Source organism: Musa acuminata, chromosome BXJ1-9 (assembly GCF_036884655.1).
Source record: "Musa acuminata AAA Group cultivar baxijiao chromosome BXJ1-9, Cavendish_Baxijiao_AAA, whole genome shotgun sequence".
In the NCBI taxonomy this organism is placed as follows: domain Eukaryota; kingdom Viridiplantae; phylum Streptophyta; class Magnoliopsida; order Zingiberales; family Musaceae; genus Musa; species Musa acuminata.
In genome coordinates this window covers 44,274,147-44,291,002 of record NC_088335.1, presented here as the reverse complement: position 1 = coordinate 44,291,002, position 16,856 = coordinate 44,274,147, and the positions used below count along the sequence as shown (strand labels likewise).

Genomic DNA, 16,856 nt, shown 5'->3' with positions numbered 1-16,856 from the left:
GTTCATCATAGTATTTAATATGGTTAGATATATGAATTCGAAGACACTGTAACATGCAACTCTCATTACTGTTCTTTGGGTGTGTGCTTAAGAACAGCTTTATGACGTTTTAAGTTGATCCTATCTGTGGTTCTGTGTGTTTCGAAGGGCGTTTAAGTTGGCCATCTCACGTGAACTAAACTCATCTCAGTTTGAGAGGAGAGAATTAACGTTCGGGAACACCCCATGTCTCTTTTGAGGAATCCAACATCAACACCGAAAGAAGGCAACCGAGATGCAGGAGAGGTATGGATTGTGACAAAGATTGTAAGTGTGAATTAAACTGTGCGCATCCATAATTAAGATCGATCATCATACAATTCCAAGAGAATTAGGGCATCATTGTGTAAGTGGCATTCGTGGCTTGTGAGAAGCTTCAAGATTAGATAGAATCAAGAAAAGAAAAGTGAAAGTGAAAGCTGTGCGAGGACCACAATGGAGGTGCTTCTCCGGGATCATCAAAGGCAAAGGAGATATAAAGCATGGAGGTGTTCCATGAAGAAGAAGGAGGAGGCAAGATATGCTTTGATGAGTCTTTTCACCATGTCAATACTCTTTATGAGGATTTTGATGTATATTTATACAGGGAATTAGTAGAAATTTGTGTCATAACTTTGAAATGGTTTAGTTAAGAAATATTGTGATGTTTAATTGGAAAACTTAAGATAATAAAATTTTAATTTAAATAATGTTAAATGAGGCGCTTTATATTCACGTAATCCCTAATGCTAAGTCTAAAATGTTATTTCATTATTTTTGGTGTACAAATTTCAAGTATTAAAAATAATTGTAAATTTTATTATAATATTAGTAATTTGATATATCACTATTCATAGATATAAAAGAGCATCCAACTCATAGAAAATCTAATTTTCATGACCTTTATATGTCGGGTCATTCGACGAATCGATAATCAATTTTGATACTAATAACTTCTCATCGATCATTTTAATTAGATGACTTCTACACTAATTACTTAATAATTTAATATTATCTCGATTGAATGTCTTTAACATTGATCATCTCGATCAGACAGCTCCCATATATGGTATCTTTTGATCCAAAGAAACCCTTTCACTCCAAATTATGCTAAGCATATGAATCACACAATGGTTTCATGAACTCCAAACTTAATTTGTGTATGCATGTGTTTTATCTTATCTCTTAATGTGTGGGAATTGAATTCTCTAATATATCAAAAGAATTGTGTAACTTGGTCCTTAAACTTTTCTCCAGGCTCATATATTTCTTCTCTTTCTTCAATGTAGTTGTGAGAAAAGCCAAAAAATGAAGTACTAGTTCTGCAATAGAGATTGAATCCCAAAGGTTGGAACTTTGGAAATAACATATTAGAGTGTTCTTCACAATTGCATTTGGAAGCTAAATCTTCCATATAACAGAGAGGATACTGTCAGTGGAAGCTTCATATTGACATTCCAATGCCAACTGATAACAAGCTCTAGCTGCACTACATTGAAGATATTTCACTTTCTTTTTATTGTAACAAATTTAGATCTTAAAAAGAAGACTTAAGTTCTCAAATATCAATAATGTATTTTATATTGCACCAATGAAAACCAAAACTCATTATAAAAAATCACATTTTTTTTATTATGACAAACCTACTAATATTACCAGAGAACTTGACATTCTTTGCAATGAAACTTAAGTCTGGCCTCTCAATGTTTAATGAATTAAATATTAGCATATCAACTTATTTAGTATCTTACAACAATTAACTACTGTCATTTTTAAAGAGTTCAAACTGCAACCTATTAGTTTTTTCCTTTCTTCACTTCTCTTTTTGTATTATTTTAATCTAAATTTCAAGATATGGAAAGCCTAGTCTTATGTGCATTATTATTACTTCTTCTAACTTGGTATTTAATCTTACTTAAAAGGATATTAATATATGTATGCCAAAAGAAAAAGTAGGCCTTGATCTTGACTCGTAAAAGAAGAAAAGTAAATATCCTCTGTTTTCTCTTTCTCCCTCAAGATTTTGATGGCCAACAAAGACAGGAGATGATTAACTGGTTTAAAGGTAGTTCTGAGTTCTCTTTAAGAACTAAAGTTGTTTCCAGGCACAGCTAAAACTTTAAGTGACACAATAAATTTACTCAAATCTTGTCCATCAGCACATGATTTCAAGCACTTTAGGTTTTTGTAGCTCTTGCAACATCTATTACCAGATTAAAGAAACATGTGCAAGTCAAATTTCCTTCAAATTGTGGTGTGATAATTAATGGTAAAGGGAAGTTGTAAAGAGCCTGTGGCTCACATAAGAATCAGAAAAAGAGAGAGAGAGAACTACTTGGAGGAGAGACTTTGCATCCTTTATAAGTGTGGACTAAAGTTAAAGGAGAAGGCAGCTGAGGAGGTCTCAGGAGAAGAAAGAAAGAGGTAGAAAGAAACAAAGGAAGCAGGGAGAGACAATGGCTCCCATGGGTCTTCCGCCAGGCTTCAGATTCCATCCCACAGATGAGGAGCTGGTGAATTACTATCTCAAGAGGAAGATCCATGGTCTCAAGATCGAGCTGGAAATAATCCCAGAAGTGGATCTCTACAAATGTGAGCCATGGGATTTAGCAGGTTTGCCTAAAGAGATCACTGCGATCTTGATCATCCTACGACACATTTCTCTCCTTCTCATGTTCTCTGATTTCTTGGGTTCTGTAAGGGAAATCATTCTTGCCAAGTAGGGATCCAGAATGGTACTTCTTCGGACAACGAGATCGGAAGTATCCCAATGGTTTTCGTACGAACCGCGCAACGAGAGCTGGATACTGGAAGTCGACCGGGAAGGACCGACGGGTTTGCCATCAGAATCGAGCCATCGGCATGAAGAAGACATTGGTCTACTACAAAGGCCGAGCTCCTCAAGGAGTGCGTACCAGCTGGGTGATGCATGAGTACCGTCTCGATGATAAGGAGTGCGAGGATACAGTGGGACTTCAGGTACCATCTTCTTCCTCATGCCTCTCCTTCCATGTAGCACATAATCATGACGAGGCATCACATGGATTGTTCATTCGGCACAGTAGCAGATCTGTGTCTTCTGCTGGGCTACGTGAGCGAGAAGAGTGTTGGAAAGTAGAGGTGCTACGTTGGTTATGCATGGAGTGCATGGAAAGTTAGGGTTTTCGGGTTGCTTGCCTCTCTTTTTTATCCACAAGAAGCATGCAGTCAGATATTCTTTTCTTGCTTTGGTCCTTGCCAAAGTGCAAGGCTGCTTTCAGTGGTCTATCGAGACGATTGTTTATTGTTACTTTCTGCATTAGAGTAAGACAATTGCAGAATGCTCTCAGTTGTTCATCACCATTAATTTTGTGTCCATCACACTTGCTTTATGTATATGAGTGGACATAATCTGCACTAAAGCAAAGATAACCATGCATCCCTCATGCATGGTATCCAACGTTGTCGGTGGTGGCTTTTCACTTTATTCCCCTCCCCTCTCTCTCTCTCTCTCTCTCTCTCTCTCTCACACACACACACACACACATTACAGACACCTAGTATACCTCTGATATTTTACTCTCCTAGTATAATTAAGATGACCTGAAAGATTACAACAGTACCTGAAAGATTCAGAAATCCTGCAAGAACAAATTCACAACTAAACTGAACTCCAAATTCTGCAGAACTCAATAAGAATACAGAAGTACAAGAAATTAAAGCAATCAGAAGCAAAACTGCATTAAATAGAACAACTACTTTGTTTCTGTACTTCAGGTGCAAGCCTTCACTTCTACCCTGGCTTCTGATGTTTTGATTGTCATGCTCTATCCATGCATTCAAAATGTTACGTGGCTTCCTCCCTTTTTGCCCCTTGCATTGATCAAGAAACGATTTTGCTTTTGGAGTGTAAAAACATAGCTCCTACTAATCTGCCACCTGTAAGCAGACTTTGGCATTAAGTGTTATGTGTGTTCTCATGACCAGTATTAGAATGATGGCCGGTAGTCGCATTGTACTTCACAGTGATGTCTGTGCATATTTTGTGTCATCAATCATTGGATTTATGCAAATTTATACCGCCATAACTCTGCTCTCTTCCTCCTCGGTGAGTTCAAAGTATCCTTGATGTTGATCTCCTCAGATCTAGCATGCTTCCATATTGCTCTGTCTTAACTTTGAGTTATTGCCATCACCTGATATTTGCTAACCAAGCTTTATGTTCTTGGTATTCAAATGCATTGAACAGAAGGCTTTGATTTTCCAAATGTTGTGGTCACATGAATCCTTCGTATAAATCTGTATAGCTAACATTTTCCCTTTTTTTTTTTCTGGTTCCTGTTAAGTACTTCAAGACAACAGTATGATTCTAATGATCCGGAGATTTAATCTCCACACCTACTTCCTTGAACGACCTGCAAATATGCTTGTTTTCCTACCCATTCTTGAATCTCCTCTGCGAAGATTCTGAATTTAGATTCCACAGGAGAAATCGTGTTCTTAGGTTTACCAAAAGAGATCTGATCAATTGTAATAATCTTGCATAATTGTCCAAAAACATACTTTAGCAGTAATCTTCTGCACCAAAATCAATGCATATCTTGACATCCATAAAGTTAATCTGCTAGACAACAGTGTGATCACAGGTGAATCCATTTAAGCTGGTCTCTCCTCCAGAAACTTTGAGTGGTGATCACAGTGTTTCTTTTTCCCAGGATTCATACGCCCTGTGTCGGGTTTTCAAGAAGACTGTTGCATGCACAACAGGTGAAGAACAAGGGCAGTGCAGCTCAACGCTGGCGGAGAGCTTGCGAGACTCCATGGCCGAGATCGAGACGCACTCACCTGATATGCCCCTGGGGTCGTCGTCACTGCGCGTAGATGATGACCATGATGGCGATGATGAAGCAAAGGACGATAGTTGGATGCAGTTCATCATCGACGATGCGTGGTGCTCCAACGTATCAAACAACGACGGCGGCGACGAGCCTTCATGTGTGGCTGCTGTTGCCAATTGATGCTTCGTTCTTCGTTTCTAAAGCTTCCTATTGTGGTGAAGATGATGCACTTGGGGTGTAATTGTATTGTAGTAGCATGTCGATAATCTACATTAAGTAAGTGCTTAATTAGACTGATAAGTAAATGTTCAGCAAGTTTGCAAAGCATGTAGCTAGAATTAATTGGGTGGGAATTAAAGGATGTAAAAGAACAACTGATTCTATTATTTTTATTTTTACCCTTGCCTTTATAATTTGATTTTTCATTTCCTTTTTAATGCACATGTAACTACAATTTCTATCCTTATTTCATATCGATATGAATAATATAAGTAAATAGCACACATAAATAATAATTATTAAATTATATTTAAGATATTGGTTTGATGGTGATATATTTGACTTGTGATTGGAATTTGGTATTGGGATGAGTTCTCTTAGTAGTTGAATCTTTTTTGCTGAGTAATAAAGATGTATAGTTACCACCTTTAGATAGTCTAAAAGAGGTTAGAATTGTTGTAGTGATGTATATAAGTCTTGCATGTTGAGATTGAGCTATTGTTTTTTTAGGAAGCAATAATTAGACATCAGATGTAGATGAGAACAACGAAGACATGGATGTTGGTTGGTTGCTTGCAGTGGGAATGCCCTCCAAGCAAAGTTGAATAGAGGAGGATCACCAATGATTTGTTTTGCTATATGTCGAGTAGAGCTGACAATGGTAGAAGAACGTCGAAGGAGGTAGATCTAATCTATAATTAGTATGATTATGGAATAGATCAAATTTATGAGATGAAGCAGATTTGTTGTAGAGCATATATGATCCCTCTCGATCATAGTCGTTCTACTTACGACAACAATACCCTAGTGGCTACGATGGAGTCACACAGAAAGGTTTCAAAATTTCATCCGATATTTTTTTAATATACTGCTTAGTAACTAGCTGGAAAAAATCTTGATAGTTTATTGTAAAATCCTAAACTGGAATCCTGTCTTCATCACTTATTCTTTAAAAGAAAATTCATATTAACATAAAACCTAACTAACTGGTCGAATCCCCACTGAGCTAATTAAGATATAGTTAGCCTTGACTACAAATGCATAGTGAGCACTGAATGCTCCTAAGTTCTAAAATAATAAATTTCAAGTTAACCCTATCAAATTACAAGAAGACGATTCATATATTGAGATAATTAAAAAAAATTAAAATCACCAAAATATAATACACCATAAATTTAATATGTATTATAATCTATGCTTGACTTCTAGTAAATTATGATTCATTAATTAGGTGGTTAAAAGATTTAACGTACAAGAGATCTATAAAAGTGGAAGAAAGAAAGATGGGTAGAGCGCTTTAGAAACTTCATCAAACTTTTGTATTTTGTTAGTACCTTTTGAAATAGAGTTTTATTTATCCTCTCATATCTTATTTCTTTTCTCATAATCTCTTTCTTTTTTTCTTTTTTGTTTCACATCATTTGATATCAGAGCCTTATTATGCTCTTGGAGTACTTCCTTCTATTGACAACTAAAATGGGCATATGGTGACATGGTGAAAGAATGATACAACCGGATAGAGATAAAAGAGATACAAAAATTGGATCACTATGGAGACAAGTTGAAGAGCTTACCATACGCTTGAAATGTTAAAAAAAATCATGACTCTAGAGGTTCAAGCTATGGTTATACAAGTGATGAATTCGAAGATATGAATCTCCTTACATCCAAAAAAGCTACAAGAGATTAATACATAGAGAGAATTTTTTTTTTTTGTGCAAATGACAACATCAACATTGACTTGCTAGAGCTCCATAATCAATTTTTATCCGACAAGTTTTTTGATTAACTTAGTATCATTCATAATTTTTTTAAGTACAAGGAGATATCCAAAAATAAAAAAAATAATTGATACGAGGCCTTAAGGTTATTCTTCAATCTAGTGAAATAAAATATAAGAGATGTGCTTTCAGAAAGGAAAAATAAAGATTTTATATCGAGAGAAGATGAAATCTTGGCTCTATGAAAATTTTCTTCAATGTTCAAGCTCTCTTTCACAATTTAATAGTTTTTAGTAAGATAGCAAAACCATCATCAACTACACTAAAGACTTCTACAAGTTGATGGCTTGAAATAATACCCAAGAGATAAAAGAATAACTTGTTGCAAGATATGTTAATAACCTATAAGTTATAATTTGAGATGAAGTGGAGATACAATGACTATAAAAGTTTTTTGATGTTTATCAATTACACTAAAAGTTAAAGCAAAATTTGCTAAAAGTAAAGCAAATATATATTCTAATATTTCCTTATACTCCTCTTCTAAAGCTATGCTCATTATAACGCTTGTGGATCAAAGCTAATGAGACACACAAGTCACTTTCCTACTTGCTTCAAACACAAATAGGTAGGTTACTGCATGAATGAGTACCTAAATAGACAAGTTAATATATGAGTCAACTTTACTAAAGAAAAAGATGTCAATGAACAACTTAAAGATATTGGAGAACCAACATCTGATGAATAGGAAGCTTCCTAAGAAATTATATTTGAAAAAGGCGAATGCTTGGTAATCTATAAAGCACTTGTTACTCCAAGAAGAGATTTTAATAAAGAATGAATATGAAATAATATTTTTAAAATATATTGCTAGTCTCATAAAGTTTATTCTCTTATTATTAATGGTGGTAGTTGTGAGAATATTATGTCTCAAGTTATGATGGATAAGCTCAAGCTCAAGATAGAATCACATCCTAAACGATTTTGGGTTATATAGTTCAAGAAAGATAATGAGGTATGAGTTACTAATTGATGTCTAATTTCTTTTTCGATGTGTAAAAATTATAAAGATAATATGTGGTATGATATAGTATCAATGAATATTAGACATATACTCTTGGGAAAACTATGCCAAGTTGTGCTATCCATGATGGTAAAAAAGAACTCATGTACTTTGAAGTTTAATAGAGTTAGAATTATGCTTTTGCTATGCAAAAAAGAGTTTGCTCCCAAACTTTTAACCCAAAGATAAGAAAATAACTTTCTTACTTTAAATAACAAAGAGAATTGAGTTAATTATTTATGTTAGTTGCTAAAGAATGTATGCAGCCTATAAAAATTTCTCGTTAAGTAGAAGCCATTTTATAGGAATTTAAAGGCATATGCTTCGAAGAACTTTCTAGCAGCCTACCTCTTGTTCTAGGAGCAATTTTGTTAAACAAATTTCACTACAGATGAATCTAAAAGAATTTGTAGGGTTGAATAAATAAGTTATAAATCTACTACGTAAGGTTATATTTAAAAAAGTTTAAGCTTATATCATTCTAGCTCTATCAAGTTTAGATTTCCTATTCCACGTGTGAAGGATATATTCGATTTGCTCGTTAATGCTCAAATTTTCTCTAAAATTGATTTTAGAAGCAATTATCACCGATCCTGTATTAAACAATAAGATGAATGAAAAACTGCTTTCAAGACTTAGAAGGTTCATATGAATGTCTAGTTATCCCATGTGAACTTTCAAATACTTCAAGAACCTTTATATGGGCAATGAATCAAATTCTAAGTTTTTATATTGGGAAGTTTGTTGTTATTTACTTTGATGATATTATTATTTATAGTCATTACAAACTTGATTATATTGAATATTTCAGAACTATCCTATCAACCTTGAAGGTAGAAAAATTATATGTAAATCTTAAAATGTACTTTATGAACTCTAGATATCAACCTTGAAGAATGCCAACTATATGCAAATCTTAAGAAAACTGAAGTTATCCAAACAAAATGATAAGAATGCCAACTTCATGCCAACTATATGGTAGTCCCTATAAAATGTTTGGAGTTTTCATGAGTTGACATCCTTTTACATCAATTTATTAAAAATTTTAATATTATTACAACTCATCTAACTAAATGTATAAAGAAAGAAGCATTTTAATGGACATCATACAAATAGTGGTTTTGAATTTCTAAAGTAAAATTATCCACTACTATTCTTACATTATTAGATTTTTTAGTGAGAAACATTATATTATTGAAGTTGATTATGATGCCTCTCATGTAAGTACTGGTAGAGTATTTAGCCAAGAAGGACATCCACATGTATTTTTTAGTGAGAAAATTTATAATACAAGAAAAAATATTTAACTTATGATATTAAATTTTATACTATTGTTCTTGAAAACTTTATTTAATCCAAAGAAGATTTATCTTAGATTATGATCATTAAACTCTTAAACATATAAATTCTCAAGTAAGTCTTGATTGGTGATATGGAAGATGAGTGATATTTTTATAAAAATATACTTTTATTTTGATGTATAAGAATAAAATATATAATAAGATACATTTGATCAACAATTGACACTTCTTAATACTATGTGTGCCTATAGAAAAGGATTTGATGTAATAAAAAATACTTACTTTGAATGATAAAGATTTTGAAGAAATATGAGACTTATGCATGAAGAGTCATCATAAAAATTATGTTATCAAAGTTGATTTTCTCTTTCATAGAAATCAACTTTATATTATTAAATATTCTCTAAGAGCGTATATTAGTCAAGAACTATACTCTAATGGATTAAAATATCATTTTGGAGAGACAAAATAATTATTTTTATTCAAGTAAAATATTTTTGACATTCAATCTACTGAGATATTTGAAAAGATACAGAATATGCTAAATTTTAAAAAGACAAACTCAGGATCTTGGCATATACTTCTTTATCAATTCTTAATACTCTTTGCAAAAACATTAGTATAGATATCGTGATTGGTCTATTAAAAACTCAAAAGAGGTACAAATTTTATTTTTGTTATTATTGATCAATTTTTCAAAATGACATATTTTATTGCTTGTAAAATGATCATTGATGCTTCTTATATTGTTAAGCTTTATTTTATTTTAATGAAGTGGTTAAACTTCATAAAATTTCTAAGTCTATCACATTAGAAAGAGATACTAAATTTTTTAATTATTTTTGGAAAAGTTTATGAAAGAAATTGGCATTAACCTATTATATAGTAATACTTATCATCCTCAAATAGATAAACAAACTGAGATTGTTAATAAAACCTTGGATAATTTGCTACAATACTTTGCTAAAAAAGATCAAAACAATGAGATTTTATATTACCTCGTGTTTAATTTGCTTATAATTCTATGGTTAATCATTCTATGGGTAAAAATCTATTTAAGATTACTTATGGACATATTTCACTTTATAATTTATATCTTGCTAAAACACTTGAATCACCTTTATTAACTTCAAAGCGAGAGGATTTCACAATTATCACGATAAAAATTCATGAAGAAAGAAAGAAGAATCTTAAAGCTAGTAACTAAGTTTACAAAGAAAATGCTAACAAGCATCATCATTTGAAGATCTTTAAAGAAAGAGATCATGTTTGAGTCTTTTTGAAAAAAGAAATATTTTCAAGTAGAAACTTATAATAAACTCAAACAAAATTGATATTTGTCAAGTTCCGATGATAATTAATGACAATGCCTACAAAATTGAACTTTCTTTTAACATTCACACTTATTTCACATTTAAATTTATCAATTTATCATGACAATAATGATAATAACTTATAAATAAGTTCTTTCTCACCCGGGAACATATGCAATGAACATTAAATTTACAAGTTCAAAGATAATAAATTATAAGCTCAACCTTATCAAAATTTAAAAATATTATTATATTTTGAGATGAGTATAAAAATTTAAAATCACCAAAGTACAAACACATCATGACTTTAATATATATTATAATTTGTGCTTGATTTTTAGTGAATTATAATTCATTAATTAGATGATCGAGGGATTCCATGTATAATAGATATATAAAAGAGGAAGGAAGAAAGATTGATGGGGCATTCTAGTTTTTGAAACCTTATCAATTTTTATATTTTAAAATATTAATTTTTAATATCTAGAGTTCTTTTTATTCTTTCATATCTCTATTTTTTCACCCTCTTCAACTAGCAATTCAAAACACAAGTGTGTAAGCATAAAAATCTATAATTATGCTAAGTCAATAATGCGGAATTAACCTATATGCCAGAATTAAAATCAATACATAGATCAAATTATACGATGCGTACCTTTTGAAGCCATCCGTTCAGAGATCTTGTTTGATCTGCTCAGCACCGTGATCCAAGATTGCTGCAGGCTCCGTCTTTAATCCGATCGCGCTGCGGAATCTGCAGGGAGTGCAAAGAGTAGACCCTTTCTCCTCTCTTCCTATCCTTTCACAGGATTACTCAGATTGATGGATTTGGGGAGAGGGTTTTGGGGAGAGAGTCGAGGAGAATAACTGAATTCCTCAACAGAGAGATGCGTCTATACGTGTCAACGCTCTAACACACTAACTCCCTTAGAGATCCTATCCTTTAATAGGCTCTCCGCTCTAACACACTAACTCCCTTAGAGATCCTATCCTTTAATAGGCGAGAGCAGAGGGTCTACGATGAGATGAGATCTCAGAAGATTTCCTCCCATCAAGGATATCTCTGAGGAATCGTTCCGTAGTGGACTTAGTCTTGGCTAAAATATCGCAACGGAACCCAATTCTATTATATATCTTATTCAATAAAAAGACCACATATTCTAACATTCTCCCACTTGGCTCATTAATTGATAAGATATAAAAGAGATACAAAATCAAAACAAACAAAACAAAATTTGTTTGAAAACAATTTTATCTAATTGGATTCCAAAAAATTTTGAAAAGCATTTTATACATGGCCATGTTTTAAAAATAAGTCAATAAGTCCAATAATCACAATAATACTATATTAAGTCCAACTATCAATGCGAGTCATAGCGGTTGTATTTCATCAATGTCATACTCCCTTCTATGTACCACAACATTGTTAGTCTTTCCTAATATAGTCCATAATGACCCCTGTAATTTGTCTTGTCAAGACAATCCTGTTATTACATTCAACCATAATATGCATAAACATAAATGTAAACAGGATAGCAGAAACAGATAACTTTAATTAAGTAAAATGTCAATAATAGCATCCACATAAACATGCATCACCATATCCTTTATGACTTGCTCACAAGCCCCGTTCTAAGAACATGTTCTTTGAATATTTTGCACTGTAAGGCTTTTGTCAATGGATCAGCAATCATCATAGTGGTGCTCAAGTTCTCAATTGACACTTGCTGTTTCTGGACTCTTTCTCTAACCACCAAGTACTTTAACTCAATGTGCTTGGAACCACTAGAGTACTTGCCATTCTTAGAGAAGAAAACTGCTGCAGTGTTAACACAAAATATCTTCAGCGGCTTAGCAATTGAGTCGACCACACCAAGTCCTGAGATAAAATTTCGCAGCCATAAAGCTTGATTTGTGGCCTCAAAGCATGCCACAAATTCAGCTTCCATTGTTGATGATGCAATAAGCGATTGCTTTGCACTTTTCCAAGAGATTGCCCCACCAGCTAACATAAATACAAATCCTAAAGTGGACTTCCTGCTGTCGAGGCAATTTGCAAAATCAGCATCTGAATATCCAGTTACTTCAAGCTGATCAGATCTCCTATATGTGAGCATATAATCTTTTGTCCCTTGTAGATATCTCATTACTTTCTTTGCAGCTTTCCAATGTTCCATTCCTGGGTTGCTTTGATATCTTCCCAGCATTGCAACTGCAAAACTGATATCTGGTCTTGTACAAGTTTGAGCATATAGTAGACTTCCAACTGCTCATTCATAAGGAATATTCTTCATTTGATTCTTTTCTAAGTCATTTCTAGGGCACTGGTTTTGACTGAATTTTTCACCTTTAGTAATAGGTACATCATTGGTTGAGCAAAGCTGCATATTAAATCTCTCCAAGATACGATCAATATATCCTTTCTGAGACAATCCTAATAATCTTTGAGATCTATCCCTGAATATCTCAATGCCAATGATATAGGATGCCTCATTCATATCAACCATCTTAAAGTTCTTGTTGAGAAATATCTTGGTTTCGTGCAATAAACCAAGATCACTACTGGCAAGTAAAATATCATCCACATATAAGACCAATATAATAAACTTGCTCCCACTTACCTTCAGGTATATACACTGATCAACAGTGTTTTCCTTAAATCCGAAGGAAGTAATGGTATTATGAAACTTTATATACCATTGTCTGGAAGCTTGTTTAAGGCCATAAATGGATTTTTTAAGTTTACAAGCCCAACTTTCTTTTCCCTTTTCTATGAATCCTTCAGGTTGTTCCATATAGATTTCCTCATCCAGATCCTCGTTCAGAAATGCCGTTTTCACATCCATCTGATGCAACTCAAGATCATAATGAGCTACTAATGCCATAACGATTCTCAAAAAGTCCTTTTTAGAAACAGGAGAAAAAGTCTCATTATAGTCGATGCCTTCCTTCTGAGAAAAACCTTTGGCCACAAGTCTGGCTTTATATCGTTCGATATTGCCCGTTGAGTCGCGTTTTGTCTTAAAGACCCATTTACAACCGACTCTTTTACAATCATTGGGCAATTCAACGAGATCCCATACATCATTCTGTACCATTGATTTTAACTCTTCTTTCATTGCATCATACCATTTTTCAGAATCGTTACTTTCTATGGCTTGTGAAAACGATAAGGGGTCTCTTTTTATTCCTATATCATAATCTGATTCTTGTAGATATACAACATAATCATCAGAAATGACATGTTTCCTTTTCCTTTGAGATCTTCTCAAATCTGCCAATTGTGATTGTTCTACAAGATCATCAGCGGCGACATCAACATCATGTGAGAGTTCTTGGATGTTATTTTGTTGTTCACCCTCATCAATACTCTCATTAATTTGAGGAACAACAATCTCTCGAACAGGAGATGATATGGGAGAATTAACCTGAATCTCCTCAATATCAAAATTAATCCTTCGAGATTTTTCACTCCCACTAATTTCGCCATTTTCTAGGAATTTTGCATTACCAGATTCTACTATTCTCATACTATGATTAGGGCAATAAAATTTGTATCCCTTGGATTTTTCTGGATAACCAATAAAATATCCTGAAATAGTTCTTGGCTCCAATTTCTTTTCATGTGGATTGAATACTCTTATCTCTGCAGGACACCCCCATATATGTAGATGTCTTAGACTGGGTTTCCTACCAGTCCATAACTCAAATGGAGTCGATGAAACTGACTTGCTAGGAACCCTGTTCAAGATGTACATAGCTGTCCTAAGAGCTTCACCCCACATCGACTCAGGTACAGAGGAGTAACTCATCATGCTCCTAACCATATCCATCAGAATACGATTTCGCCTTTCAGCAACACCGTTCTGCTGTGGCACACCTGGTAATGCATATTGAGCACAAATACCCCGTTGTTCTAGGAATCTAGCAAAAAGACCAATATTCTGACTAGATCCATCATATCTGCCATAAAATTCACCACCTCTGTCAGATCTGACAATTTTAACTTTTCTATCTAATTGTCTCTCAACCTCATTTATGTATACTTCAAGAGTATCAATGGCTTGAGACTTTTCATGTATTAGATAAACTTTGCCATATCTGGACAGATCATCTATAAATGTGATGAAATATTTTTCTCCACTAAAACAAGGAATATGGAGTGGTCCGCAGATATCAGTATGAATAATCTCAAGGAGTTCTTTACTTCTTGTGGCATTTTTCTTTATTTGTTTAGTTTGCTTTCCCTTAATGCAATCTATACAAATATCAAAATCAGTGAAGTCTAAATGTTCCAAAATATTATCCTTCACTAATCTTTTAATTCTTTCCTTGGAGATATGCCCCAATCGTCTATGCCACAATATGGAAGATCTTTCATTATTGAAACTACGTTTCAATCCAACATTTGATTGCAGGGTCATTAGTGTCTTTGCAAACTCAAGATCCAAATTAATTCTGTACAAACCATCACACATAATTCCAGAACCAACTTTTATTGAATCGTAAAATATGCTGAGTTTGCCACTACCAAAAGAAATACAATATCCCAACTCATCAATTTTAGAAAGAGAAATCAAATTTCTAGAAATTGTAGGGACATAACATGTGTCAACAAGATCCATCAAGTGACCCGTCTCTAAGCGTAGACGATAAGTTCCCATTGATATCGCTTTCGCTTTAAGACGATTTCCCATAATAATGAATCTTTCATGTTCTTTTGGTTTCCGAATTGAAAGGAATCCCTGCATGTTATTTGTAACATGAGTTGAAGCACCGGAATCTATCCACCAAGTGTTAGAAGGAACTTCTGTAATGTTTGATTCGAAACATACAAAGGTCGAGTTAATACCTTTCTTTTCGAACCAAGTCTTGCATTTAATGCAATCCTTCTTCACATGTCCTTTCTTGCCACAAAAGAAGCACTTTACAGTAAAGGCTTTCTTTTCATTAGTCTGTTTAACATTTCCAGACTTAGCAAATCTCTTTGATGGATGATGCTTCAACTTTCTTTTCTTATTACCTCCTCCTTGAGTAGTCGTCATGACATTATATGAATTTTCCTGCCTTAATCTCAATTCTTCCTGAACACACATGCTAGTCAACTCATTCAAGTCCCACTTATCTTTATTTGTATTGTAGTGAATCTTGAATGGGCCAAACTGAGAAGGAAGAGAATTGAGAATAAATTGCACGAGGAAAGATTCATCAACATTCATGCCTAATGTTTTAAGTTTTGCAGCTTTGTCAGCCATATTGAGGATATGATCCTGAATTCCTCGAGTACCATCATACTGAGCCGTAGTCAGTTCTTTCATCAATGTGCCAGCCAATGACTTATCAGCAGATTTAAATCTGTCTTCAATAACCTTTAAATATTCCTTTGCGCTAGTTGCAATCGGTAATGAAGTCTTTATGTTATTTGCAATTGTCATTCTTATGAACATTAAACTAAGCCTATCAGATCTTTCCCAAGCCTTCATTTAATTAACTTGTTCTGCAGTACTTTCATCAGTCAAGTCTGCAGGCTTTTTAACAAGTAATGCTAGATCAAGATCTAATACACCTAGTGTGAATTGCACATGCTCTAACCATTCTGAATAATTTGATCCAGAAAGTACAGGGACACTTGAAGCATATGAGTGTATATGCGGAAGTACCACTGCAAAAGATATATAACAACATTAATGCTTTGAGTTTGTCAAAAATTGATGAACTATTGATATCATCTATATTACACCTTTGAGTGAAATATTGACATATCTAGTGTTCACTCAAGAATATTTTGGAGGACTGATACCATCCTTGAGGAATAGGTATTGTTACCTTTGGGTATACAACCCTAAACTGCAAGGATATCTAAAATAGTATCATCCTACCCCATCACATAATTATTTGAATTAGATTCTCCTTTGGGATTATCTAAATCTCATAATTATATGTGTCATTATGAATATTATTTCTTTAATATCATTTAGGACTAATTCTTTAATATTATTTTATAAGTCATTAGTCCAGGTCACTTTGGTGGCTTCAAGACTAATGCCATGATATAAAATAAAAATGTCCTATAAATGATAAAGTTTTTATTGTAATTCATATCACAAAAGTCTATCATCCTAGGCCACTTTGGCAGCTACTAGTCAGATAAAACTTAGGGAAATGAATTACAAATAATATTCATCAATTTATTTAATTTTTGCTAAGCAATTCAATAATAAAATGACCATAATAATTATTGAATACTAATACAAAACAGTTCAATAATAAAGAACAATAATAATTATTGAATATTAATACAAAACAATTCAATAATAAATAACCATACTAATTATTGAACAATAATGTAAAACAATTCAATAATAAAATAACAACAATAATTATTGAACATTTATATAAAGCAG

At 33.3% G+C, this 16,856-nt stretch overlaps 1 protein-coding gene across 1 annotated transcript; it reads left to right on the top strand.

Moving 5' to 3' along the window:
• The first annotated feature begins 2,437 nt into the window (after positions 1-2,437).
• LOC135594375 (NAC domain-containing protein 45-like) lies at positions 2,438-5,202 on the top strand. The gene is made up of 3 exons (XM_065084758.1): positions 2,438-2,631; positions 2,720-2,997; positions 4,713-5,202. Exons 1-3 carry the CDS (start codon positions 2,475-2,477, stop codon positions 5,013-5,015), a joined length of 738 nt encoding a protein of 245 aa, XP_064940830.1. The 5' UTR covers positions 2,438-2,474; the 3' UTR covers positions 5,016-5,202.
• Positions 5,203-16,856: the final 11,654 nt, after the last annotated feature.

Bases quoted from the DNA above. Each gene is read 5' to 3' on its own strand.
- LOC135594375 (XM_065084758.1), top strand. From the start codon at position 2,475: ATGGCTCCCATGGGTCTTCCGCCAGGCTTCAGATTCCATCCCACAGAT. The intron at 2,632-2,719 runs GTTTGCCTAAAG...GGGTTCTGTAAG, and splicing joins TGAGCCATGGGATTTAGCAG to GGAAATCATTCTTGCCAAGT. The intron at 2,998-4,712 runs GTACCATCTTCT...TCTTTTTCCCAG, and splicing joins AGGATACAGTGGGACTTCAG to GATTCATACGCCCTGTGTCG.